The sequence below is a fragment of the Doryrhamphus excisus genome, chromosome 1 (genome assembly GCF_030265055.1).
Source record: "Doryrhamphus excisus isolate RoL2022-K1 chromosome 1, RoL_Dexc_1.0, whole genome shotgun sequence".
In the NCBI taxonomy this organism is placed as follows: domain Eukaryota; kingdom Metazoa; phylum Chordata; class Actinopteri; order Syngnathiformes; family Syngnathidae; genus Doryrhamphus; species Doryrhamphus excisus.
In genome coordinates, this window is record NC_080466.1 from 10,207,474 (window position 1) to 10,234,876 (window position 27,403).

General features: G+C 42.3%; 3 protein-coding genes across 5 annotated transcripts in view; 1 reads left to right on the forward strand and 2 right to left on the reverse strand.

The window, feature by feature from the left end:
• On the reverse strand, positions 1-13,008 carry acox1 (acyl-CoA oxidase 1, palmitoyl). 2 transcript variants are annotated; one of them, XM_058069455.1, is made up of 14 exons: positions 12,758-13,008; positions 11,880-12,039; positions 10,463-10,623; positions 4,866-4,973; positions 4,036-4,155; positions 3,842-3,957; positions 3,508-3,677; positions 3,146-3,308; positions 2,824-3,014; positions 2,305-2,484; positions 2,117-2,222; positions 1,541-1,684; positions 1,251-1,457; positions 1-1,172 (listed from the first exon to the last, which is right to left on the reverse strand). In XM_058069455.1, the coding sequence occupies exons 1-14, from the start codon at positions 12,864-12,866 to the stop codon at positions 1,122-1,124; spliced, it is 1,986 nt and encodes a 661-aa protein (XP_057925438.1). In that variant the 5' UTR covers positions 12,867-13,008; the 3' UTR covers positions 1-1,121. The 2 variants fall into 2 exon arrangements, with proteins under 2 accessions (XP_057925438.1, XP_057925437.1); XM_058069454.1 differs by lacking the exon at positions 10,463-10,623 and adding an exon at positions 7,748-7,908 and having other exon boundaries at positions 12,758-13,007.
• Positions 12,636-24,215, forward strand: ten1 (TEN1 subunit of CST complex). Of its 2 annotated transcripts, XM_058069457.1 has the most exons (4): positions 12,636-13,193; positions 13,367-13,524; positions 13,722-13,881; positions 21,341-24,215. In XM_058069457.1, exons 1-3 carry the CDS (start codon positions 13,105-13,107, stop codon positions 13,865-13,867), a joined length of 393 nt encoding a protein of 130 aa, XP_057925440.1. In that variant the 5' UTR covers positions 12,636-13,104; the 3' UTR covers positions 13,868-13,881; positions 21,341-24,215. The 2 variants fall into 2 exon arrangements, with proteins under 2 accessions (XP_057925440.1, XP_057925439.1); XM_058069456.1 differs by lacking the exon at positions 21,341-24,215 and having other exon boundaries at positions 12,641-13,193; positions 13,722-15,091.
• The window catches only part of evpla (envoplakin a), a 15,296-nt gene continuing 2,485 nt past the window's right edge, over positions 14,593-27,403 (reverse strand). The window contains exons 3-23 of the mRNA XM_058069453.1: positions 25,543-25,642; positions 25,106-25,260; positions 24,784-24,907; positions 24,585-24,716; positions 24,472-24,513; positions 23,226-23,387; positions 23,032-23,139; positions 22,769-22,864; positions 22,560-22,670; positions 22,039-22,185; positions 21,758-21,912; positions 21,577-21,674; positions 21,326-21,495; positions 21,025-21,197; positions 20,353-20,491; positions 20,071-20,264; positions 19,842-19,992; positions 19,648-19,731; positions 19,471-19,578; positions 19,301-19,393; positions 14,593-18,339 (exon numbers count right to left, since the gene is read on the reverse strand). Coding sequence (XP_057925436.1) covers positions 14,950-18,339; positions 19,301-19,393; positions 19,471-19,578; positions 19,648-19,731; positions 19,842-19,992; positions 20,071-20,264; positions 20,353-20,491; positions 21,025-21,197; positions 21,326-21,495; positions 21,577-21,674; positions 21,758-21,912; positions 22,039-22,185; positions 22,560-22,670; positions 22,769-22,864; positions 23,032-23,139; positions 23,226-23,387; positions 24,472-24,513; positions 24,585-24,716; positions 24,784-24,907; positions 25,106-25,260; positions 25,543-25,642 — 5,932 coding nt within the window. The 3' untranslated portion in view covers positions 14,593-14,949. The remainder of the gene's footprint in view (positions 18,340-19,300; positions 19,394-19,470; positions 19,579-19,647; positions 19,732-19,841; positions 19,993-20,070; positions 20,265-20,352; positions 20,492-21,024; positions 21,198-21,325; positions 21,496-21,576; positions 21,675-21,757; positions 21,913-22,038; positions 22,186-22,559; positions 22,671-22,768; positions 22,865-23,031; positions 23,140-23,225; positions 23,388-24,471; positions 24,514-24,584; positions 24,717-24,783; positions 24,908-25,105; positions 25,261-25,542; positions 25,643-27,403) is intronic.

Genomic DNA, 27,403 nt, shown 5'->3' on the forward strand with positions numbered 1-27,403 from the left:
AGATTTATTTTGACAACATGTCAAATTATTCATCAATAGTCATAGAAACAGGCTAATATTATTTAACCAATTATGGTTAGTAAAACTGATTAGCATGCCTTTATGGCATGCACACACACCTTTAAATGCAGAGAAAGAATTCACAACATGAAAGGCAAATTCCTCAGGCACATTCTGTAATTCCACAAAATCCTACACTTCAAAAAGAGGGTCTTCAGATTGAATATCCTATATCACTGTAGCGGTTTATACCAAACATTAGCTTCCATAAAAAATATTTTTGTGAGTGTCTAGTCACACATGAATTTTTCATTAACTGTTGAAAGACAGTAGTAATTTGGACATTGCATACATGCAAAACTGGAGCTTCCTCACTTTTACAAAAACTATACCTGTTGAAATGATACAGTGTCATGGAAAGGAAGCCGATGTGAAGAATCAAGATCATAACTATATCTCTAAAGAAGCCTCTATTGTTCAAAACGTTTCAACTCACTCTCCACCGAGTACAACATTTGATCCTTTTCAAGTGCGGTAATGCCTATGGTGGTTTCAGTGTACCCACAACACAGGTAAAGCTGTAGGCAATGTGAAGTACATACAGTATTTGAGGTAAAAGGTAGGGGTAAAAGGCCAATGACAGAAATAATGTGACCACAGCTTTGTAATAAAGCTCGTCTCATCACCATGTACAGTACTTTGTCAATGCACAGCAATGGTTATGGGACTTAATGATGAAAAACAGTATTACTTTTCTCATTAGCATATAAATACTCTTAATAGTCTGTGTAAAAAAAAAAAAAAGTGTCTTGTGTTGAGGGTTGTTACGTAACATTCATAGTTACATTTTGTTCTTGTCGACAAAAACCTACACGGAAAAACTTTGGCGAACAAAGAGCCGCCATCAGGCCACCACAGCAAAGAGTGTAGAAGAAACATTACATAATTAGACTGGTAGCATTCATGATAGGTGATGATGTCTTATTTCAAACTATTTTAAAAGCTTAATTCCTACAAAATATTTAAACAGAATCAGACATCTTTCATTCCCTCATCAGTAAGGGTGTTTGTGATACAGAATTAGTACACTTAATATTTACAAGCATGGGTTCTCCTTCAGCTCACAGTTTGGACCTCAGAGGTTTCAGATACTTCTCAAAGGACTCATGCACCTGCACAAGAAAGACAGCAACCGTTAACTGAAATGATTTTTAAAAATCTGTAATATAATAAAGCCCCTCTTGACTGACCTCTGTGGAATTGAGGGGCGAGCGGCGGGCCCATTCGAACATGTGCTCGTAGACGTTCCCGTCATACCGCCCTAGGACAGACTTCAGCATCCTGTCGTGGAAATTAAAGGCATCCACCAGCGCCACGGCATTTGGCCTCAGCTCAGAGAGCAGCTCCTTGATACGAGCAGAAACCTGTAGCACCTGGGAGCCATTCAACAGCCCAGCCTGAAATAAAACAAGAAAAATGCAAATGAGGACATAATAAGCCAATACACACCAAGCAATACAAAATATTATTACAACTGTACCAGTAGGAAGTCTCCAGAGTTGTTCATGATGCCATGAAGAGCATATAGCCGAGCCAGCGTAGACAGTACTGAGCGTATGGGGGCATCATCAATCTCTCCCAGCTTGTCAGTAAACAGTTTCACTACTACATAGTGGCAGTGGGCCTGCAGGAAAAATACAGGATACACAGTTGAATGTAAGAGAATCAGGAAAGAATATGTTTTACTTCAACAACGTGTCCCCCTATCCCACTCCTAATGTTAAGTTTTGTATGTGATAGATGGCATCTATTATGCTGGACAGGGGGATAAAATGCACAGTAGTGCTTCTTGGGGGTGTGGACAAACACGGCTCATTAGCATTAAAGCTACAGATACCACATGTTCCCAGTATGGCTTACTAAAGACACTTGTATGTAAAGTGTCTAATTTTCAGCAACAAGGCTAAATTATGGTAAACATCCATTCCAACAGTTCCACTATTGTGGGACCATAATTTTATATATGAAAACTTTAATTAAAATGGACCTTTAAACAATACATTGAAACTGGTCTATACTCATTTTCATTTTTACGAAACAAAGCAAATTGTCTTACATCCGAGGCTCTGACCAGGTCGATAGCACTATTATTCCAGGCGTCCTCTTGGCTCTTCCTTTGCTGCAGCTCCTTCTGGATGCTCTTGGCTGCCAGCTCGACCAGACTTAAGACACAGAAGGATAATTTGCATGAATCACACACAAATGTAATCTAATCTATTAGTCCACTCTCAAACATCTCTTTACATGGCGGCACGTAGTTTGTAGACCTCCGCCAAGCCGGATAGGTCGTTGATGTCGATACCAGTGGATCTTGCTGCAACGAGTTGTGGCTGGACTCTTTGATGGTCAGCCTCATTGAGGTACGAAACAATGCCGTGCAGCAGCTGACCCGCTCTAGCCTGTCTGTAGCTCTTCATTAGATATCTACACAAAAACACACACACATCATGTAATCTTTTGAAGTTGTGTCAGTGGTGATTTAAAATGATATTCATAGTTTCTGTACCTGGTAGAGGGGCACATTGATTGATCCATTACAGGGAATTATCTATTACAGATAACATAATTTCCTGCCTACAAATATCCTATTGGCCTCTATAGCGCTGGGACAGTAAATACCAAATTATTAATTGAGGACTGTGTGGTGCCTGTCTGGTAGAACAGGGCAGGACATTTGCTATGTGGTGCATAAGGTAAAAATAACACATGTAAGAACCTTTGTCACTCATAAGGCCACATGTGTGTTTCAGTCCAATGACGCACCTGGCTGTCTGTAGCATCATGACGGTGTTCTCTCCCTCATAGGTGCAAGTAGGGGTGAACTCCACATAAATGTCTGGCAAAGCGCTGCTGCGGGAGTAGCCGTGACCGCCGCACGACATGCGGCAGACCTCGATGGCAGAATTGGTTGCCCATGTGGTGAAAGCCTTTAAGCCTGCAGACAGAGCGTGGAGCTAAAGTATGGAGTGGAGAATAAAAAAAGGTTAAAACAATCTCCTAAAAATGCTTTTCAGTAAGTCAGTAAACACAATAATTTATGTACGATATATTGTGCAATGTTATTTATGTGTATACACATATGTACCTCCGGCAGCTCACTGAAGTCCCCTTGGTTGATATCTCCTGTGATGCGGTGGTATGTTTGACTCATGTACTGGCCAACAAAAGTGAAGGCATAGGCCATGGCGAGCAGAGGGAACAGCTTGTACTGCTGCGTCTGGTACTCGAGAATCTGGGGCTCTGGCTCTCTGCAGGAAAAAAAACATGTTCAAGACAGTGCATTTTCTATTACAGAATCTCACTTACTACTCCAACGTATATCCAAGTTTCATTTCTATAGTATTGTCCCTTGAGGGGATATACTGTAATAAAAACTGAAATGTAAGGGATATAATGTATACTCTACTTGCAAACAATGCTTGTTCACTGTCATTAACAAAGACTGACCCAGGACGGATTTCCGACTGGTGGCGGACAGCACTGTAGCGGATGGCGATCGTACTGGACTTGGCAAGGGCACGAGCTGACTCGCCAACAATCATAGAGCGGATGAAAACCATGGTGCCGTACGTCAGCTTGGCACTGGGTGGCTTCACATAGGTTCCATCTGGGTCCACCTAGTGGAGAGAATTATTCCGCATGTTGAGTTACAGCTGTAAAGGGAAATAAATTAATTTTTTTTCAGTAGCATATCTTGATTTATGCAGTAGATCGGTGCTGGAAGTGGGGAAAAATTCATGAACATTGTGACAGCGCAATAAGTCATATTTGATCAGCTGACCTTGGCATATTTCATGAGCATGTTATCTCGTGGTATCCGAACATGGTCAAGTTTCAAAAAGCCGTTGTCAACCTCATTAAAACCAAATTTGGGTCCGATATCTCCAACGACAATACCTAAGAGGAAAAACAATAGTAAGATTTGATTCACATGCCAAAGCAAATACGAACCAAGTGAATGAAAGCTGCAATTACCAGGCAGGGGCTTGTGTGTGTTCATGTCACGGATAGGTACAATGAAAGCGTGCAGACCATGGCAATTTCCTTGTGTATAAAGCTGGGCAAGAACAATAGCGTAGTTTGACGTCTTACCAACTAGGAAAAGAGAAGACAAAAAGTTTTTTTTTAAGACATTTTCATTAAGTTATACAGTTATGCAAATACAGTAAATCCCGGCATACTCACAATTCACCGGCCATGACCCCACAAATTTGCGTGGCTCAAAAAACTTTTTTTCTCAATTAAAAAAAAGCCTATTTTTATAGCAAAAAAGCTTCTCAAGTCAGAAATCATTCATAAACACAGAGGAAACGTAGAAATACATGTAGAGTACGACACAAGGGCCATGTTTGGCTAGGGAAGCACTAGCTTCCACAGTCAAAATTCATTTCATTCATTCATTTTCTACAGCTTATCCTCACGAGGGTCGCGGGGTGTGCTGGACCCTATCCCAGCTGTCTTCAGGTGAGAGGCGGGGTACACCCTGGACTGGTTGCCAGCCAATCACAGGGCACATATAGACAAACAACCATTCACACTCACATTCATACCTATGGACAATTTGGAGTCGCCAATTAACCTAGAATGTTTTTGGAATGTAGGAGGAAAACACATGCATGCACGGGGAGAACATGCAAACTCCACACAGAGATGGCAGAGGGTGGAATTGAACTCTAGTCTCCTTGCTGTGCCACTCGACCGCCGTGCAGCCCAGTCAAAATGTTTGGGTCTTGGCACCGGCGAATGGATGTATTCTACTGTATTCCAAATTTGTTCGACACAGTCTTTTAGAGTTGTGTACTTACGGCCTCCAGGCCACCATTTGATGGAGCTGACAGTGGGACTGTTTAGGATGAACTCCTGTGTAGTCGGGTCAAATGTGGCAGTGGTCTCTAGTCCTCGGAGGTGTGTGCCTAGAGGATGGTAGCATAGCGAAGGCTATAAAAATGCAAAGTTACATGAAATAGCAGAAGAATATCTACAAACTAAGCGAAGTTAGTGGGCCAAGTACTGTATATAGCAGCGGTTTTCAAACAGTGAGTCAGACCTCCCACGGAACTTTATGTGGTGCAAATGTTTGTTTGTTTTTTTAAATAATTTTAGCCTCTCATCTACACAAAAAGGTTGTTCTGGGTGTGTTGTTCTAGTATGTTGTGGTGTTGAGGTGTGCCTTGTGTATTATATTGTTTTCAATCAGTGATCTTTTCCCATCTGGATGCAACTACCGTATATTCTGGACTATAAGTCACTCATAAGAGTATAGGTCGCACAAGGCCAAAAATGCATAATTAGGTAGAAATTTATTTTACAAACTCCTTGACCAAAACAGACATTACGTCCTCTTGGAAGGTAAGTTCCAACAATAATAAAAGAATAGAGAACAGGCTGAATAGGTGTAAGATATGCTAATACAATGGTTATTCAGCTACACAAAAAATAAACATGAACAGAAAAGATGTCCAGTGTTTATATAACATAAACAGTTTTGTCATTTATGAATGTTGAATGTTGTATTTTGGTGTGTCTTCTATTCTGTTTACTTGCTTTATTCAACTTCATTCTTCTGTAAAGTGTCTTTGAGTATTTAGAAAAACGCTATACAAATAAAATGTATTATTATTATTATTATTTATAAGTCACTCTGGAGTATAAGTCGCAGGAACAGCCAACCTATGAAAAAAAGCGTGACTTATAGTCCGGAAAATACGGTATTTACTAATCCAAGACCGTGTGGACACACATTTTTTTCAACCCGTCAAAAAAATACAATCTCACAAGCGTTCCAGTGTGGGCAGGGTCTGAGGTGAGCAGAAAATCCCACAAAATATGCTCCAACGTTTTTCAGGGAGTTGGAGAGCCATTGACAGTATTAAGGGGAGGATCACTGTGTCGCTTTGAAAACCTCTGCTCTATAATATACTCAGCACACATATCTTTGTAGAAAACAAGCCCATGAGAGTTGCCAATTGATGATGTAAATATATGTACACAGGACATTGCCCCGTGCAGGAATCTATATTATAGGAAAATATTTGCTTTGATTAAATCTATGTTCACAGTGGAAGGGCCAGTTTGAGGAACAGAACAGTAGAAGAGCAAAGCGGTGCACCTTATAAATGTTTGACAGATCTAAAAAACAATTTGGATTTGCTGTGTGTGTGTGTGTGTGTGTGTGTGAATGAAAAGGTGTTGTGAAAGGGTTTCCCCTTCCTGAACACAAAGTGCAGTTTTTAAATGAATCTTTTTTATTATTAAAAAGGAACAAAAAAATTGTATTCAAAACTACATGGCCTTGTGTTTTGACACACCTCCCATTAAAAAAAACTGTTTATGTTCAATTTCTCCAGCCAAACCCGAGCGATCATTGCCCCACCTGTTCACAATCAAGAAATAAATGGGACCTGCCTGTCAAAGTGAAGGAGACTAAAAGATCCCGAAAGGCCAAACATGCTGAGGTCTAAAGAAGTTGAGGAACAAATGTGAAAGAAAGTAATTGTTATAGAACCATTTCTAAAGCTTTGGGACTCCAGTGAACGACACTGAGAGCCATTATCCACACATGGTGAAACCATGAACCGGTTCTACTCCTGTATATACTCCTCCATGAATCACCACCTTATTGTGGTGGAGGGGTGAGGGGCTTGCAGGCAAGCTCCTGGTGGTTGGGCCTTTGCCTGTGAGGACGGCTGAGCCAAGTCCAAAATAACCACACAGGATGTCCCCCTTGTAGACCCAACACATGTGGAAGCAAGCATAAGAGTCCAGGTTCTTGGAATCTGGTTCATGGAATGTCACTTCTCTGTTGGGGAAGGAGCTCAAACTCGTGCAAGATGTTGAGACATTACAACTAGACATAGTTGGACTCAGTTTGGGCTCTGGAACCAAACTCCTTGAGAAGAGCTTGTTCTATTCTGGAGTTGCTGCCTGGGAGAGGCGAGAGCCTGTGTGGGCTTAATAGCCCCCCGGTTCGGGGCCTTCGTGTTGGAGTCTACCCGGTCAAAAAGAGGGTCATTTCCCTACGCATTCGGGTTGGGGAAAAAGTCCTGACTGTCGTTTGTGCGTATGCGCTAAACAACAGTTCAGAGTTGCCGAGCCTGTTTGGAGTCTATCACAGGTAGGTCTATGATCGACTTTGTAGTCGTATCATCAGACCTGCGTCCACTGCCGTCAAGCTGAAGAAGGAGTCCTGACGGCTTGTGGGGCTCCTAAAGCAGCTGACAACTACCGGAAGGCCAAGTGACACCCAGCTTCGGTGGGTTGGAGGAGTTCGGTAAGGACCGGAGCACAATTTTTGGTCAGCCTCAAAGAGGTCTTGGGGTCTACAGGCAGATCAGTGTCATGGTGAAGAGAGGGCTGAGCCAGAAGACAAAGGTCTCAGTTTACCAGTCAATCCCATGTTCCCACCCTCACTCATCACTGCCCACACTGATCGAAAGAACAAGATCGCAGATACAAGAACTAAAATGAGTTTCCTCCACAGGGTAGTCGAGATAGTATCGTTATTGTGAGCCATGTATCGCAAATTGTATCGTATTGTGCGGTGCTGTGAGATTCCCAGCCCTCGTATTGTGCCATCATTTTGCAGTCATTTTTCCGTAATTCATAAAAAATTGTAGGTTGATTTGCAGAAAAAAAAATATTCACATTGATTTATTCAGAATTTGCACCCCACTGTTCAGTATTTTACCGTGGCCCATCTCGGTCTGTGCGTAGGTGCCGATGATCTTTAGGTTCCATGCGGGCATGAAGTAGCGATCCATTTGTTCTGGGGTGGCCTGGTTGAGCAGTGTGGGCAGGAACATCCCGAGATGCAGATCAAAAGGCTCGGGCCTGCCCGGGTGCACGCAGCTGAACCACAAGAGGACAGGAGCCGATGGAAAAGGACACCAGAATGGTAATGCCAAGCAAAGGGGAGGGGACAATACACATTAAGTGAAATTATGGAGGGTATAAGCCAAATCAAACAGAGGTAGATGTAAGTGACAATGACAGAGGTTGAAGGAAGAAGAAGCAGTGAAGGAAGAAGAAAGGAGAGTGAGACCAAATAATTAAAACAGATTATCATGTATAATTTGGCTAGAAGGTAAGTCATATAACAAACAACCATTATCTATTAATGAAAGTACCCTCCAAATAATGCAGTTTCGGTAGAAAATATGGTCTTGTGTTACACAAAGCAAGCAAGGGGCGGGGGGCATTAGTTTAAGCTTCAGCTGTAGTTCTGTGTGGCTGAAATAGCAATTGGTTAAGGCCATTCACTTGGCTTTGGACCAGAGAAGCTACAAACAATGACTGGCATGACCTACTTTCTCTGTCACAGGTTTCTCAGGCTCTCTGATTAGAAGATGATCCTGCCTTGGAAGCTATTTTCTATTCCGCATACGGTACAAGTAAGTTGATGTAGGGGGAAAAACTAATTTTAAGCAATCTTAAATGGCTTAATGAATGTAAATGAAAAGTCTTCTGTGTAAACCATTCAGGTGGGGTACACCATGGATTGGTTGCCAGCAGGCGGAGGTTTCATTCATTTTCATCACAGGGCACATATAGACAAACAACCATTCACACTCACATTCATACCTATGGACAATTTGGAGTCACCAATTAACCTAGCATGTTTTTGGAATGTGGGAGGAAACCGGAGTACCCGGAGAAAACCCACGCATGCACGGGGAGAACATGCAAACTCCACACAGAGATGGCCGAGGGTGGAATTGAACCCTGGTCTCCTAGCTGTGAGGTCTGCGTGCTAACCACTCGACTGCCGTGCCGTCCGGAGGTTTCATTATTTATTTTTATTTATTTACTTTTAACCAAAACACCTATTATTTTTAATACAATAAAGGCAATATTTTCATTTTTTATAAAATGTCTTTTTTTATGAAAAAATGCCTTGTAATAATATATGTCTAAGGACAATAAATGGAAATACAATCTCCCTCAGTTTACAGCATTGCTTGTTACGCCTTTACGTGCTGTCATTCATTCATTCATTTTCTACCGCTTATCCTCACAAGGGTTGCGGGGATGCTGGAGCCTATCCCAGCTGTCTTCGGGCGAGAGGCGGGGTACACCCTGGACTGGTCGCCAGCCAATCACAGGGCACATAGACAAACAACCATTCACACTCACATTCATACCTATGGACAATTTGGAGTCGCCAATTAACCAGCATGTTTTTGGAATGTACGGGGAGGAGGCCGAGGGTGGAATTGAACCCTTCTCTCCTAGCTCTCCTAGGTCTGTGCGCTAACCACTCGACCGCCGTGCAGCCCTTATGTGCTGTCATAAATTAGTTAAAACTTAACTTTGGTCCGTAAACATTACTTCTTGAGAACTAATGACAGCGTTGTGCGCCCCTGAAAGATACAATATATGCAGCTCACGCTACAAAGATAACGATTGTATTGTAACGTCTACCAAGACGCGATCGAAGTGGGTTTTGAGTTTGTCCGAGTCTATGTTGTAGGTGTCTGGTGGTTGGGAGCAGAGCTTGTACTGTATTTGGCAAAAAATACGTACAATTTCCTTTAATGTTTTTTCTTTTTACAAATAATTGACCCTAGTCAGCCATGAAATGGTGATCATTTACAAAGTAATTTTTGAGAAACTGCGAGAGAGTGAGGGAGCGATGTGAGGGCTACCTTTGGCGAAATCACATCAACACAACGTCAGTGAACACAACTGTCATTTCTGCACAGAGCCGTCCTCAAGCAGGGCACATGTCAAGTTCACAGACATTCTGAAATCCAAAAACTCTTAACACTAGAATACACATACGTAAGGTAATATGAAAGACCTGCAATTAGTGTTTTATTACTGTATTTTATGTCCTGCATGTGTTTTGTATAGAATGTGAGCGACTTGGGTATGAGAATCGACTAACATCAGAGTCTAGGAACAGAACTCACATGTACATAAACACGGCACTATAAAGCATGTTGTCTTTGGTTATTTGGTTGCATACCTTTGACAAAATATGCAGGAAAACATGAAAGTGAAAATCATCATAAAATGGAGAAACATGATTGTTAATCAACAAATGAGTTACAAAGTACAAGTGATTGGTTAGTACAGTAAATTGAGGATACTTGTGTTCAAACAGGACATTAAAATCAGACTGAGTATGTTTGCTAAATGTGGAAAAGCAATCAGGAACATGGAATGAAAATGTAAAAAAGTTGAAACTACTACCACTGTAAAAAGGTGTAAGAGATGACTAATGTCATTTTTAAAATGCAGCATATCATAAAAGGCAAGTTTGTGAAATTACTGATAAATTACTGGATCTGTCAAACACATAGAAGGAAGCCAAATCACATTTGCACTTCAAATGGGCCTGTTTTCTAATGTCAAAACCAGAAGTTTTTTTGCTGTTTATTTAGCAAAGTCAAGGACTGACCGTGACCCAGCTCCGTTTGAGCATACGTGCCAATGGCCTGGTAGGACGTGGCTAGAGGTAACCATTTCTTGGACTGCTCAGGGTCACATAGGCCATAGAGTGTTGGGATGAACATGACAAAGTGTAGTCCCATAGCCTCATGAAAGTTGCCCCGAAATATGCTGGTTGAAGGGAGGGTATAGGATCAACAAGTGCGAATCAAGTATTAGTGTAGTTATGTTATAACAATGTGACTTGAAACTCAATGTAAATGGGTTTTTTTTCCATCTGGAGAATGATCAGAGTACTACAGCTATGAAGTTAGACAACAACGTTATTATTAAATTCAGTCACTTTGACCCATTTTGACACTTCTAGGGAAAAATGTTACAGTTAGAACATCAAGTCAATTAAGCACAGTCAAAAGGAACCTACAATGAGGATCAAAGGAACTTTACCACCTGGTGGAGACATGGCTATGCATGGCAATTGTTCAAAAGTGGAGAAAATAGGTATTTGATTCCCCCCACATATGAAGAGATCTGATATTTTTCTAATGGCAGGTTTATTGTGATCGAGAGTGACATAATTTCAAGAAAATCCAGAAAAAAATACAAGTATCGTATCCCAGGGCCCTTTGTTAGCTGTTTGCTCTTACTCATGGTGGTGCGGAGGTGGGTCACAAGTTGAGTTTAGTTTTTTGGAGTACTAATTTGGCTGCACAGAGCCTGTGTGTGGATCGGGGATCATATACCGTATTTTCTGGACTATAAGTCGCTCAAGGCCAAAAATGCATAATTTGGTAGAAAAAAACATACATAAGTCGCACTGGAGTATCAGTCGCATTTTTTGCGGGTAATTTATTCTAACAATAGAAGAATAGAGAACAGGCTGAATAGGTGTAAGATATGCTAACACAATGGTTAGTCAGCTACACAAAAAATAAACAAACAGAAAAGGTGTCCAGTGTTTATGTAACATAAACAGTTTTTTCATTTATAAGTCGCAGGAACAGCCAACCTATGAAAAAAAAGTGCGACTAGTCCAGAAAATACGGTACTTACTTTCCTCAATTAAAACCTTTTTTCCCCCCCTGTATTCTTTGGTTAAAATAAACCTCCCTTATAAGCTCTAGATTGATCATATCTTTGTCAAGTTATCAAAGCAAATACTTATTTCCCACACTGTATATATTTTTATTGAGTAAATCTAAATGATTTTATGTGCACTGTATTAATGTGGCCGTGAGCAGTGAGCTCATACGCCCTCTGACACAGTTTTAATCTCTTCATGTACTTTGCTCCAAATGTATTTGTCCACATAAAATTACAAGGCTCAGGGTACATAATATTGGATGCTTATCTAACACTTTCCTAAAAATGTATTTGTGGTTTCAAACATTATGGTCACTTCTCATGCTCCTTGCTTTTTCACTTACCTTTTATAAAAGTAGATCTCCTCCGGGTCCGCAATGCCATACTCTCTCATCTTGAGGATCATTTGGGCACTTTTTCTAACAGCTTGGTCATAGCGCTCGCTGCGGGACAAAAAGTTTGGGTCCTCCTCTTTAAAGTCTGAGTCGTTAATGACCAGGGACTCTGCAGTGAACAAGGGGGAATCAATAAGGAATGTACCTTCTAATTCATCAAATGTTGCCTTCTATCTAGTCCACTTTAAAACAAGAGCTATGGTTTGGCAATCAAGAAAAACATTTAATTTAATTAGAATTTGTAAGAGTCTGGATGACAATTGCACATTATGTATACATTGGTACATTCGTATCATGAAACAAATATTAATAAAAGTCAATGGCAATACAACTGAACCCCTAATGCAGTTTTTGTGATATCCATTATCCACCTATGGCGAAACCCAGGGGAGGCCGGACAACTAAAATTACCCCAAGAGTGCAGCACGACTCATCCAAGAGGTTACAAAAAGACCCCACAACAACATCCAAACAACTGTATCACTTGCCTCAGTTAAGGTGTGTTCATGACTCCACCGTAAAAAAAAACACGTAGCAAAAAGTGTTTGTATATGTGTGTGTGTGTATATATATATATATATATATATATATATATATATATATATTCGATATCCGTGTGGTATACTGTATACAGTATATACACCCAGCAGGTCAGTGCATACCGAGCCACACTATGCAAGGCACAGACAGCATTAGCCGCCATAGATGGCCTTCGACTACCCGTTTAACACTCTTCAGAATATTTTTTGTTGATAATATACACATCATCATTCGAAATGAGATTTGAAAAATGAGAACAATATAAGCTGTCAGACGAACGAATTTACCGATTTCTCGTCTTCTTCTGGTCTTTTCTGGGCCTCCATCCAAAATGTGGGTGAGTTTCACGACATCGAAGGTGGCCTTCTGCCGCTCTTTTTGTATGTCTGGATTCATGTCGAAGCTGAAAAGGCGACGCCAACGGTGAGAAATCGACAACAATCAGAGAAGATTGTGAGTTGTGTAATTTATGTCCTGGAGCGAGGCTATTCTTTCCTGTTGGACACAGGCTGATGACGAAGTTGGGTCACGTGACGTAAACCCGGAAGTAAGACATGCGTATTATCAAAGACAACCGCCTCAACTTTCAACCTTTTTCGCTGCAGCTACTGTCATTTATTAACTGTTTAAAATCATGCTTCCTTCTGCTGCGGTCTATTATTTTCCATGGGAAATAGAGTCTGCAACATTACCGGAAGGATTGTCAGTACGAACATTTGGCAGGTGGGCTCCGAACTCGTAACTGTATTATTGGTTTTTGGTTACGTTGGCTGTTTTAACTTTAATTTTGTCTTATCTGTTAATCGCTTGGACATCACTTGCGTGCTATGTAATTTCCTCTAGTGATTGTAATGTAATAAAATGTGCTGTGATTTATAATATTTTGTGTTGTCTAGACTGACCAGCTATAAGCAAGATATTTCCAGGGCTACACTAACCACTCAGCATGCTTCCAAGGAACACAATGTAGTCATCAATACCTTGCTTGTGGAACCATTTCGTGCCATAATTGGAGCACATTATGTAGTTCTGGGTGAGACAGAATCAGCTGATGGTGAGTAAATACTTTCCTGTTTTAATTAATGGTAGAATCAGATATTTGCCCATTAAAGTCCACAGTAATCAAAGAAAAGCTTACATCAAACGTTAGCAGATCATTTCTCAATTGTATCTTACTTGGTGGGATATTCCTATATTGCAATACTGATTTGTGTTGTTTTGTTTTGTAAAACCAATATTTTCGTCCCTCAGCGGTGAACATGGTGGTCCGAGCTCGTGTGCTCAACTGTGTGGATGGTGTCAACATCCCCCTTCTCATGAAAGCCATCACTGAACAGAGGAGATTCTTCAAGGAAAGGGAGAGCCATCAGAACGACGCGGTGCATCCTGCAACTTGATGGTTAAAAAGCAGGTCGTCCGTCTGCTTACTTTTCTTCAGGGTTGCAAAATATTGGACTTTCCTGCAGTAGGATCTTTGGTGATTATGGATGGGGATGTAATGATGACTGGCATCGCCTCAAAGCAATTGATACAAGTCCCAAATGCTGTGTATCGCTCACATGCAGTGCATAATATTTGGCTGTGATGTTTTTAAATTCTCAACCTAATATAGTATTTAAATGAAGCCTGAGGGAACCTTTTTAAATGTACATTTCTATATACTATTGAAGTAAAAAGTGAAACATGTGATAACAAAAATGTGCACACAAACATTCATTCATTTTCTACTGCTTTTCCTCACGAGGGTCGCGGGGGTGCTGGAGCCTATCCCAGCTGTCTTTGGACTGGTCGCCAGCCAATCACAGGGCACATATAGACAAACAACCATTCACACTCACATTCATACCTATGGACAATTTGGAGTGGCCAATTAACCTAGCATGTTTTTGGAATGTGGGAGGAAACCGGAGTACCCGAAGAAAACCCACACATGCACAGGGAGAACATGCAAACTCCACACAGAGATGGCTGAGGGTGGAATTGAACCCTGGTCTCCTAGCTTTGAGGTCTGCGTTCTAACCACTCGATCGCCGTGCCGCCCTGCACACAAACAATTTTCCTAAAATCTAACATCTGTTGTATCTGTGTTTTTTATTTTTATTAAAGATGACACAACTTCACTCTTATAATTTAAATTTATTGATATGTTCTTCATAAAGTATCAAAGATAGCCCACCAGTAATACAGAACCATATTCATCTTGGTAAAATAGCATTGCACCATGTCCCAGTATTCCACAATGTCATCAAAAAAGGTACTTCATTTGGAGTCTTCTTTAAACTAAAGTGTTATAAAGACATCTTGCAAAAGATCAGACATATTTGGTAAACAGAGGCGACTGCAGCAATCGTTTTTGACATGACAAAAAGCTAGCCTGAGTCAGAAAAATTGCACATTGTATGCACTGTTTGTTTGTACAATGATCCCCAATGTATTGGCACATTTACTTCTATCCATCACTTCATAAAGCGGTAAACATTTAGAATCTAGCAAATCTGTTGTACGCTGGAGTGTAACCAGACTCTTTGGAGGAGGCCGGCAGCATTAGCAGGCCAGAGACAGGATCTCTCTTACAGCGATCCAGAGCTTGTTTGTAGTTGATCTTCTGCTTGGAGAGGGGGTCTGTGATATCCTTACTGTAACTTGTTTCAGCTTGAATCTCTCTCATCATGGTGCTGTTGATCATTTTGGATGAGATGGCGTCCAAGATGCTTATTCTTTTGGCACTGTTGGGGTCAACCAGCCCTCCCGTCAGGTGCTGCGCTTCCATGTACCAAGTGGCGCTTTCCTTTGGCATCCAGCCTTTCTGAATGGCTTCACCCACAGACAGACGCTCTTTGGTCACGGGGTCTTCAACGCCAGTATAGGCCTTTTGAGCATTGAGGAGCCTTTGCAGCTGGCTGTCATCAATGAGGCCTCTGGTGGCCGCCTTGTGAACAGAGTGTCTGTCCCTGGTGGTGATATCGATGATGCCGCCAGTCGCTGCCTGAGCCTCCAAAAGCCTTTGAGCGGTAGTGGGATCGATAAGTTTGCGCATGGCCGCACTGCGTACGGTGAAGCAGGTGTCAGTGTGTGTATCCATGATCCCAGCGATGGGATACATTTGTGTAAGGGTGGAGTCAAAGGTAGCCGACTTGACTGATGTGCTGGTCCGCGTGGTGGAAGAGTTGAACTGAGGCTTATGTCTACTATCCCCAGCAACCAGCAAGGCAAACTCCGAGATGTGGAGTTTGCCGTCTTTGTAGTTCTCCAAATCATTCTGCGTGAGTCGACCTTCCCTCAGGGCATCTTTAATTGAGAACTGCTTGCCGCTCTTGCGATCCTGCAACACAGATGTCTCGCCATCAGGTCCCGTGGAGGTGATCTCCTCCCAGTCGCATTCAAGCTCCTGCAGGTGAATATACTGCTGCCGGTCGATCAGGCGCTGCAGGTAGGCGTCATAGGGGGACATGTCCTTGCCAGTATCTGGATCCAAAATGGTGATTTTGGTGGAGACATTGGTCTCTTTAGTCCTGGTTTCTGTATGTTCCTCTTTCTGTAGGCTCAACAGGAGGTCTCTGATGGTGGCGTCCCGTATGTGGATCTTGTCCTTTTCACTCAAGATTTCCCTCTCGAGCAGCTGGATGTCGGAACCCATCTTCATGCTCTTTTGCCGGCTCATCTGCGTCCTCTCACTCATCAACCTGCTCTGCTGCTCGAAGGACAAGTTGATATCGTGCTTCTTGGCCTCCAAGGTCCTGAGCTCTCGGGTCAGGTTGTCCTTCTCTCTCAGTAGGGCATCTCTGTTCATGGCTAGGGTAGTCTCTTCTCTTGAGGTGGTAGACTTAGTACTTATCAGATGGTTTGTTTTAGTACTGAGACGTTTGATTTGATCCTCAACGTCCTGCCTTGCAAATTTTTGCTTAGACACTTGTTCTCTCAGATGATCCCTGGCCGCTTCCACTGCTTGATCTTTCTCCACACGGACAACCTCCTTGTACACCTTCTTCTCACCAGACTTCTCTTTCTGGAGGACTTCAAGCTTCAAGGTGATGCTACGGATTTCTCTCTGGAGACGCAAGATGTCGCTGGTTTCTTTGTCCATGTCAACACGCAGACCGTTGGTCAGCCTTTCCAGTTTTGGGTCTCTCTCCACCTTCAGTACCTCCTCAACAATGATATTCTCCTGGACAGCAGGTGGGGCGTGCTCCAACTGGTAGATACGGAATCTGATCTCTTTGAGTTCTGACTCTGCCATAATCCTCTTCTGTTGCTCATCGCTCTCTCTGAGGATCCTCTCCTTCTCTTCCACCTTTGTTCTCAGTTGCTGCAACTCCAATTCAATATGACGGCGAGTCGTCACTTCCTCATCCAGGCTCCTACTGAGCCTCTCGTGTTCAAGCACTTGTCGTGGGTCCTTCTGTAAACGTACTATCTCTTGTACAACCACTTTCTCCTCAGGTTTCTGTCTCTCCAACAAGATGTATTTGTTCTTCAGGTCAAACACCATCTCTTCGATGGAGCGGCGCCTCTGCGCCTCGTCACGCAAATCTCTTCTCAGGCGGTCAGCCTCCTTCTCCAAGAGAGGGTCAGGTTCATACTTGATGACGTCTCTGGTGAGGATTTTGGTCTCCACCTTAGACTTTTCAACCTTCCATCCGTCTCTCTCTTTCTTGAGTGTTCTCACCTGTTCTAAGAGATAGTTGTAATTGTTGTGAATAAAGTTAATCTGATCATTTAACCTCTGAATCTCTCGTTCATTTTCAGGACTTCTCTCTTCCTTCACCACTTCTTGAAGGACCTCTCTCATCTCCACTTTGGGCTTCTGCGATCGAAGGATGTTAAGCTCCGATGTGATCTTTGTGATGTCCCTATCCAAGACAGATCGCTGCGTGTTGGCCTCCTGTATGTCTTTCCTGAGGCGTAATATTTCTACCTCTGTATTTGGATCTATCCTGTAAATCTCATTAACGATTTCCTTCACCTCCACTTTGGGTTTCAGATTGTTAACTTCTCTGTAGCGACTGTGGAGGTCCAGAAGCTCTTTGGACAAGGCGTTGTTTTCTATCATCTCATTCTCCACAGATGTTCGAATCCTCTTGGATTCTGTGATGAGTTCGGGGTCTTGCTCCACCCTTTTAACTTCCTTTGTGACGACTGTAGGCTGGATGTTGGGAATCAGTCTTTCCAGTGCATTAATCTGACTTCTCAGTTGGAAAATGTTATCATTTATGAACTTCATTTTGTTACTCTCATCAGAAATTTCGGTCTCAAACACTCGCACCGCTCTCAACATCTCAGGGTCTTTCTCTACTTTTACCACTTCCTTCTTCACTACCCTCTCTTTAATGATTGGTTTCTTCTGCTGGAGAAACTCGAATTCTGTCTTGATCTGAATGTGCTCGGAGTCTCGCAGCCGGATATCGTCTCTGATTCTCGCTATCTCATCTCTCAGCTTTGAAGCCTCTACATCCAGAAGAGGATCTTTCTCAAACTCAGTCACCTCCCTCGTGAGTAGTTTAGGTGGATTATTCTTGATGTTGTCCTCCAGGAGGGTGAGTTTCTTGTTATAAATCTCCACTTCGCTGTGGATGTTGGTCCTCCTAATGACTTCTTCGTGCAGTCTCTTCTGGAAATCTGTTAAATCGCTCTCCAGTTTTGGGTCACGGTAGTACTGGAGCACTTCCTTTTCCTCTACACGTTCTACCCCTCTGCGATTCCTCAATGACAGCAACCTATCTCTGAAGGTTTTTAGATTGGTCTCGACATGAAGTGTCCTCTCCCTCTCTTCTCCGAGCTCTCTTGTCAGACTGTTTAGCTCGGAAGTATTCCTTTGCTGGCTTTCCAGCTGTACTTGATGTTGTGCCAGCAAGTGGACTTTCTCCTCGTTCTACAGCAGGGGAAACAAAGTGTTGAATGACAATAAATGATACGTTCATTTGTTTTGGTTATTACAAGTGATGGGTGAATCAATACCAAATTATAGATACTACTGATACCAAGCTTTACTGATACTGGTATCATTCATTCATTCATTTTCTACCGCTTTTCCTCATGAGGGTCGTGGGGGTGCTGGAGCCTATCCCAGCTGTCTTCGGGCGTGAGGCGGGGTACACCCTGGACTGGTCGCCAGCCAATCACAGGGCACGTATAGACAAACAACCATTCACACTCACATTCATACTTATGGACAATTTGGAGTGGCCAATTAACCTAGCATGTTTTTGGAATGTGGGAGGAAACCGGAGTACCCGGAGAAAACCCACGCATGCACGGGGAGAACATGCAAACTCCACACAGAGATGGAATTGAACCCTGGTCTCCTAGCTGTGAGGTCTGTGCACTAACCACTAAATCGCCGTGACGGCCTATTTTATATATATAATGTAATAATAATTATGTAATGTAAAATGTATGTATGTAATAATAATGATGATAATAATAATAATAATAAATATATTTTTATATAATTGATACTTGTATCAATTATCATATTACAATATGGATTTTTTGACACATTTAGGGGCAATGTGTGTTCCTGATAAGTGGTAACAATTATGTCACATGATCTACTTAGTAGGGGTGTCATGACACCCAACTCTGAGGCGAACTGATGCATGAGCTTGTATCAGTAAGTGTAATGATCCGTACAAAATGTATTAACATCAATAAGCATAAGATAAGTAATTAAGGTGTTTGATTTGAGAGCAGATAGTGGTAGCATATTAATTATAGTAAGCATTGGTGTTCCTGAGTTCAGTTTTACTGATGGTATGTAAAGTATTGTAAGAGAACTTGCAGTATCGCCCATCACTAAGTATTAATATGTTGATCACAGTCTGCGCTCTTACTTGGACAATGAGATTCCGGGCCAACCCCATTTGTTTTTGCCGTTGTGCATTTTCAGCGGATGCCTCAGCGTAACGGTTGACCAGATCCCTTTCCTGTAATAGAGAGAGACAGGTAAACGACTGTAATATTCAAGGACACGTTATCAAGAGGTCAAACTTGCAAATGATACCTCTTTCTTAATGGCCTCGGTAAGGGTGAGTGTATAAGGTCTCTTGGTGATGGTGGCACCGGCGTCTTCAAGCGTACTGTTGAATTTCTCGGTGTTGGCATCGTATTCCTGCATGTTTAAGAAGAGTTTGTTTTTGTCACTAATGGATTAAATTTAAGTATTTAAATATATCCTTACGCCTAGGAGATTCTGGAGGTCGTGAGACAAGTCAGTCACTCTGTCCATGTCGTTTCCTTTGCGCTTCAGGTCATCCATCACCCTCTGTGGTCATTTATTGAAAACATACTATTATAATGCTATAATAGCTGGTGTGTTGAAATTGGAGTGGGAGAGTACAAGTACAATGGGTGATGACACCAACTAATTCTCACCTCCTGAGAGTTCTGCATCATGGACACCTGAGACAGGTCATCGCTGTAGTTTATCTTGTTTTTCGGCAGATTGTTCAGAAAGAAATTCAGAGACTTGGCTGAGCTTTGGAATTCTTGGTTTTTGGAGGCAGCTTCTTGCAAGATGTTCTCTCTGAGAAGACGTTTTTTTTTTTAAAGGCGTTATATCGTGTGCACTGATTTAATAGTCAGACGGTGCTGTGGGTCTCACCTCTCTTTCAGCTGGTTGTCAATATTCGCATAGCGGTTCTGCAGGTGTTTGACCTCAGTTCTCTGACGCTGGATGTCGGGACAAAACTCCTGGTAGCCCTGCTGCAGAGAGCTGCATAGCTGCTCGGTGATCTCCAGATCCTGACTCAGCTTCCGCATGTCGGGCTGAGCCGCTGCCACAGACTTTCGCTGTTGCTAAAAACAGCAAAAGAGACAGGCAACATTTGAGGATTTTTTTTTGCATGGTGGAGAAACAGTTGGAAATTTGTAGTGAATCCCTTACATTGATGTTATCGTTGGCAGCTTGTATTGAGTTTGGCACATCAAGTATTGGACCGTCTTCACTGAGCTTCCTCTCAAAGCCAGAAATGAGACCATCGACCTTCCTCATTTGATCCTCCAAGTTGAGTGATGCATTCGCCCTGAGGGAATAAACATAAACACAGGTTTATGAAGGATGACTTTTGTTGTTTATCATTTTATTTAATATAAGTGAGTGGGTCTTCTCTCAAGGGATATCCGTTTTCCCATACAGAAATATTCACAGATGCTGTGGGTCACATTAGTCAAAAGCAATCCATTATATGTGATGTTTAATGTTTGCTAAACTATCTGAACATCTTAGCTTTGTGTTGTACTAAGTCTATATCTCACTAATAATGAATAAATTGTAGTTGTACAATATGCAGCAAGCCAGTAAAAAAACAAACTGGGACTCCAAGGTCACACTTTGTGTATTACATAATCAAACACATACAAATTTATTAACCAAAAATATTTGCTAAAATATTATTGTTTAACTCTCCCTACATGCCACAAGCCAATTCCTGTGAGTATAAGCCACATGTTCAAAGCTAAACTGTGATGGCAAGTAAAGGAAGACAGAATATTTCTGAGGCGGTACTTACGGTAAATACGTTCATGAACCATTGATCTAATGCCAATATTTGCTTACTTCTTTGTGTAGAGGTCAGCGAGTGCAGCAATGCCATCATGTTTGTTGTTGGCACTGTTCAGTTTGAGTGGGAGTGCAGAGGAGGCGTTGGGGTCTTTGGACAGGAGAGGCTGCAGGTCAGCCTGAGCTGCAAGCGTCTGCTGCTCCAAGGCTTTCAGTGCATTGGCAGCTTGCTAAAAAGAGAAGGAAGCCATTTCAGACACCTTTTATGCCACTTCATAGTGTCATCCCCCCCGCAAAAATATATGTATTTCAAAAAAATGACTGAATCACAAATGGATGGTAACTTAATTTTCCTCACTTCTTGTTCTTTCAGCCTGTTGGACAGATCTCCGGTGGGGTTGGAGCGGCTCAGCGGGGCTCGTATGCGGCTCAGCATGCCTTTCTCAGCATTGGACAGGTCATCGTTCAGCTTGTCGAGCTGCTGACCCAGCGTTGCCAGTCTGGGATCCATCGGGGTGGACACTGGGGCTGAATCAGCATACGAAATGTCAGTTTGCAATCAATGATGACGGACCTACTGCAGATACAAGAATGGGGTTTGCCAAAGACCTGATTGCTGGGACTTGGCCATCTCTGACTTGTGATTCTTGAGGGATGTGGCCAACATGGCTCTCCTCCTCTTGATATCATCCAGTTCACCACCCAAACTGTTCATTTCAAAGACAAACTGTCACTGACATGGGTTTGTTGCTTATCAATATCATTATTGTAAGAAGCTGGCATAACTTACAGGTCCACTTTGTTAATGGCCTCTGGATCAGGCGATGGCACCATGAAGCAAACTGCTGGGAAGGTGTTACTGACCCCTTTACTGGTTATAACTTCCCAGTTCTCATTGTCAGAGTACGATTTCAATGTGCACTTGTCTCCTCTTGACAGGGAACCCTTGATGAGGATAGAGATGACATTGACATGACAAAAAATATTTTCCAAAAATGTGTCTTATATCTCATCTTATATTCAAGTCAGTACGGTAATGACAGTGCCTGACAACATTTAAGGATGCTCTACCCCTTCAGAGTCCCAGTCACAGAGCGACTCCACCGTAACCGATCTGTTGGGTGGGCTACGGCGCTGCTTCAGAGGAGTGATTGTGGTGCTGCGCTTCCTTAGGTCAGCCAGGAGCTGCTCACTGTCTTGCACGGCTTTCTCCTCCGCCTAGAGGAGGAAAAAAAATGCAAAGAAATACATAAACAACAAGGATAAGAAGTAGGGAGAAATTACAAAAATGTAAAAAGACAGAGGACGAATAAAAAAAAAAACAAATACATAATTCAGCCGAACCAAGTCAATTTGGTAACATTTTGGTAGCAACTAGGTAATTACCGTAAATCATTCTGGAAACCAAGGAAAAAGCCATGGCATTTTAGTAAAAATTCCCTTAATTGTTCAGTGAATACTGCATGAATCTTAATGACAGATGTACACTTTCATACTGATCCAAATGAGGAGCCGTTTTGAGGTTTTCCACCTTCCTATGTGACATCATCTCATTAATTAATGATAATACTATTACAGCATTCTCCTGGTACCTCAAGCTGCAGCATCAACTCAGAGTTGCTCTTCTTGTTGACGATCTTCGGGTCCAAGCTATTGTTGAGTTTGCTCAGTGTCTCCGACAGCTGCTCTGTGTCCAGTTGATACTGCGTGGTAACATGTCACCACAAGGTGAGATTTTAAGAATAGGTGGCTTACAGGTGGATACATGTTCTTCGGGTGAATGGCGTTCTTGTGTTGATACCCTTTTGTATTGCTCCAAATTGTCCAGGTGCGTCTCTTGACATATGCAGAGGTGGAGGAATTTCTGCCACTCGTTGCGCACAGCGTCTCTCTGTGCCTGCAAATAATTCATAATATTGTAATAAAATAATAGAGACAAGTCTGCCTGAGTGGTAATCCGAGTAATTAACAAGCATACATCAAACTGGTAAATCACCAAAAAGGTTTTTCACATAAAGTAGCCAAGGGAGTCACTACATGTTATGATGACAAATATGAATGTACCTGTATGGTGGCACTGGCAGGGTGCTTCAGCTCAATGAGTCTGTCCCCTTCATCTTGCAGTTTGTTCACCTCGCTCTCATGTGACAGCAGACTGTTGTTCTTGAAGTTCTGATCAAAGATACACACACTCCGGGTCAGTGCACACCAAGCCTCAAATTCATCCTAATCGTTAGTGGTACTTAGACAACCCTGACCTCGTACTGCCTGCGAACATCCGGAGGATCTGCCATCCGGTCACTCCAGTCCTGCTTCCTAATCTTGTCCTGCTCCTCTCCCAAGAATGTCAGCTCCTTGTTGCAACCCTGCATGTACTCATACAGGCTGTTCAAGTAGTGGCCGCGCCATTTGGAGTTTTCCTTTGAAAGAGACAAAATTGTGTAAAAATAAAGTATGGTATATTCAACCAGATTTTAGAACAAATCTGGAGGTTGTACACAATTGCTGAATTTCCTTTAAAAGGTTTTCAGATGTTTTCTTTGTCAACAAGAATTTGTCATACTATCGCAAATGAACTTTTGTTAGGGCATTCACTGAAATGTATTCCATTCTCTTCCGCTTATCTGGGTCCAGGTTGATGTGGCTCAGTCGGGAAGTCCAGACTTCCTGGTGGCCATCTTTTTCAGCTCCACCAGGAGGAGACCAAGGTGTTCCCGGGCCAGCTGTGAGACATAATCCCAGCAGCATGTTCTAGTTCTGACCTGTGGCCTCCTATCGGCTGGGCCTCACAAGGGAGGCATCCAGACTCGATCTCCGAGCCACCTCAGCTCGTTCCTCTTAATGTGAAGGCTCTATTCTTTAGGGTGAGTCCAGCCACCCTACACAGGAAACTCATTTTGGCTGCTTGTATCTCTCTTCACCACAACGGTTCGGTACAGCAACCTCAGACGCTTGTCGACCTTGATTTGTATTAATTCTATATTTTGACTTTTGTGCCAATAATATTTTAACATTAAACCCATTAAATGGATTTTGAATTTTTCCTTGGCCGGATGGGGGTTCAGATCATGGGATGTAATTTATTGTTGCCCGCTTGCTTTGAGACTCTTTTGTGATTAAGGGCCATATAAATAAACCTGACTTTACTTAATATTTCTCTTTTTCATTTCATTTATGACAACTGGGATAGGCTCCAGCACCCCTGCGACCCTTGTGAGGATAAGCGGTAGAAAGTAAATGAATGAATTTTATATTTGTATTAATTATATATTTTACGTATCACACTTAGACACATATATAATAAGTGTGTCACACATAATGTAATAATAATAAAAACAGAAATGTCCCGTGTGTCTGTGTGTTTTTTCCCAGGTGTATAAAAACAAGACAAGCACTTAGTACGTAGTACACATATAGTTTCCAATTAAACCCACTAGCCACTCGTGTGGTGTTGTTTTATGTCATTTCCTGGTGTTTTGCAACAAATCAGATGCAAACACTTACCAGAAGCTTGTTGTACTGCTTCTTGAGGACCGTGTAGTTCTCCTATTAGACAAAATAACAAAAATGCCTCATAACCATGTCTCTTGAGTCTACTGGAAGATGATTGCGCTCACCTTACTACCTGCAGAACTGACACACAGCTGTGAGTTGTAGGCTTCCACTTCCTGGTGCACGAGTCTGTGAGAGGCAATCTGCTTCTCCAGGTCGGCCATGGTGGGGCCAAACACGTCACTACTCACCGCTTTCTGAAAACACATAATAGTGTCACTCATTGACGAGTCATTAGCCATATTTTCGAATGGTGAGACCAACCTGCTTGTCATTGAAAACAGGCCCCCAGTCAATTCTGGGCATCAGTGACACATCATCAATCTGCTCATAGATGTCCCGATAAAAAGTACAGTCCTTCAACCAGCGTTCATGGAGGTGGAGGACACTAAAAACACAGGTGAGTCATTTAAAACACCAATATGTAGTAACCTTACCTTTATAATAACATCAATGGAATGGCAACGCAGCATGAACTGCTATATAATGTTGGTTCACTGGTCTGGACATCTTGTGTTTGCTCTAGCATTGGTGCTAACTCTATTATCCATAGTTTTATATACCACCGTGTCTTTATGACACTCACTCGCTCTCGATCTCTCTGGCCTGCGGGTGTTTGAGCTTCTTGGCTTTGTCCACAGCCAGGAAAAGGTCCTCCAGCAGGGCCTCGGCTTCACCCAGCTTGTCGGAGATCTCCGTTTGGTGCTGGGTGGGGAGGTCTTTTTTGTCATTTTCAGCATCCTGGTGGAAGAAGACTACAATTAATGGGATGTAGGCTATTAGCAATTGGTGAAGTACTAAAAAGAACTCCTTTTTGGTAGTTGACGTAAACCACTGCTGGTCACCGATTGGTGGAGCATGTGAGAATTGACAGAAAACAGAAATGACAAAAATATAAACACATGCTACCATTGGATTAACTGTGGACTCAGCAGCAGTATTATACTCCACAGTCTCCTCCATTGCTGTTGTTTGTTAACGTGTCTTGTTCTAAAAGGATGGATGGATGTGTCTTCTTCTTACCACAGCCAAGAGGTCCTCAGACCGGAGGATGTCTTTCTCCACCAGGTCTGCATTCTTTTGCATCTGGGCGATCAACAGTGCCAGGTTGCTAGGCTGGGGACTGCAAGGTGAGGGTCAAAGGTTAATGATTGCTGTCATTTTCAATATTTTGATTCCCGCTGAAGTCTGTCAGCTGCTGATTGATGCTAATGTGTTACAGTATACAGAAGACTGACACTTATATCAGTCTAACACGCCTCATCACACTTCTTTAGCAGCATGAGGACAATTCTTTTCATCATCTGAGCCACACCCGATGCGTTCTTTAGATGTTCACCATTCCACAGATACTGAGTGTCACGGCTAGTCCATTTTGTAGTCTTCCCTCGGGCGCCAGACTGAAGGATACTCAGTGTACTTAGCAAAAACTAATTGAGCTGCTTAGTATGTGTAAGATAAACAATTCAATGTATTCTTTCATAGCATCATTTCATAGTATGATTATTAGAATTGTTCTCTATGGCACTGTACAATACACACACATTATTTTAACTTTTCTCTCGCTAACCAGCCTCGAAAGGTAGCAGCTGTACCATTACACCACCAGGCACTGACGCTGCAACATTCAAACGTGTCAGCTCACTTGCTCCTTTTTTTCCTCCCGTCTGGGGCCGACTTGGTCCTCTATGCCTCACAGCAGCAATGCAAATATTTTTGTGCATTTACAGAGAATGTGCACCCTTGTGCAAAAGTGGGACCCCATAGATCACTCGGTCCTATGCACGGTTCGTGTTCTCCATATAAGGCGGGGCAGCTCTACTTGCAGCACTTTTCCTGCATGGAACACCGTGAAAAAGTGAAAACATTGAACCCTGTTTAGCTGACAACTGTGGACGCAATTGTGAAAGGAATGGCATTTCACACCTATTGGCACAGGTCTTTTCACTTTACAATGACAGGCAAATCTGGTTCTTCATGCTTCTTATCAGGTGAGATCGATATGTGCTGCACACACACTTGCAAATTCTTTAACTTTCAACGTATCTTGTTCCAAATATCAGGTATGAAATGAACGCACACCCATGTCAACGTCATGAGGCTGTGGGGTGGACCACCACAAATAAAAGGTGAGGTTTAAATAAAGCAATTTCCAGAAGAAGAATACAATACATAGAACTCACTCACATGAGTCATTAATTAAGTGTCTTGCCTTGAAGGTAGGCTAACCGGATTAGCTACATAATTGAGCAGGGCATGTCTGCATTCTTCATGAAGATCCCGACGCTACTATCTCATTCATATGTTGCATTGTTGAACATGAAAACACAAACAAAGCACTAATTTCACTTCAGGTTTTATACTATGGATGATTTTTTTTTTCTTCGAATGCCCAGAAATGCCTGTACGAGTATTGTCATGATGTACAGTCAAATTGCATTGCTGACTAATCAAGGCATGGTAGTGGTGAGTAGTGTATGGTTAGGGACCAACGCCCATGAAGGTAAGAGAAACCAGCTGAGCAGCCCTCATCACACCACAGCTGACTTAACAACACGCACACAGAACACGGACAAAAAGGTGAAACTGAGCAACACATCCCATTTGAGCTTGTCATAAGATTACAGCTCAGCAAACTGTAAAGGACACGTGTGGTTCCCTCTGTGGGTTGTGGTCAAAAGTCATACGTGTAATACAGATATCCTCAATGATTCATCATCATCCGACAAATGGTCAGATGAAATTTCATGTAAATTCAACAGATGCGGTTTAATAATGGTCCTGTGTGGGGTACATTTTTTGACACATCTATGAAAATTTCTCCACTCGGTAGAGCCACCAATTTAGCCACACCCGTAATAGCAAGCCCTGTGATTGGCTGGCG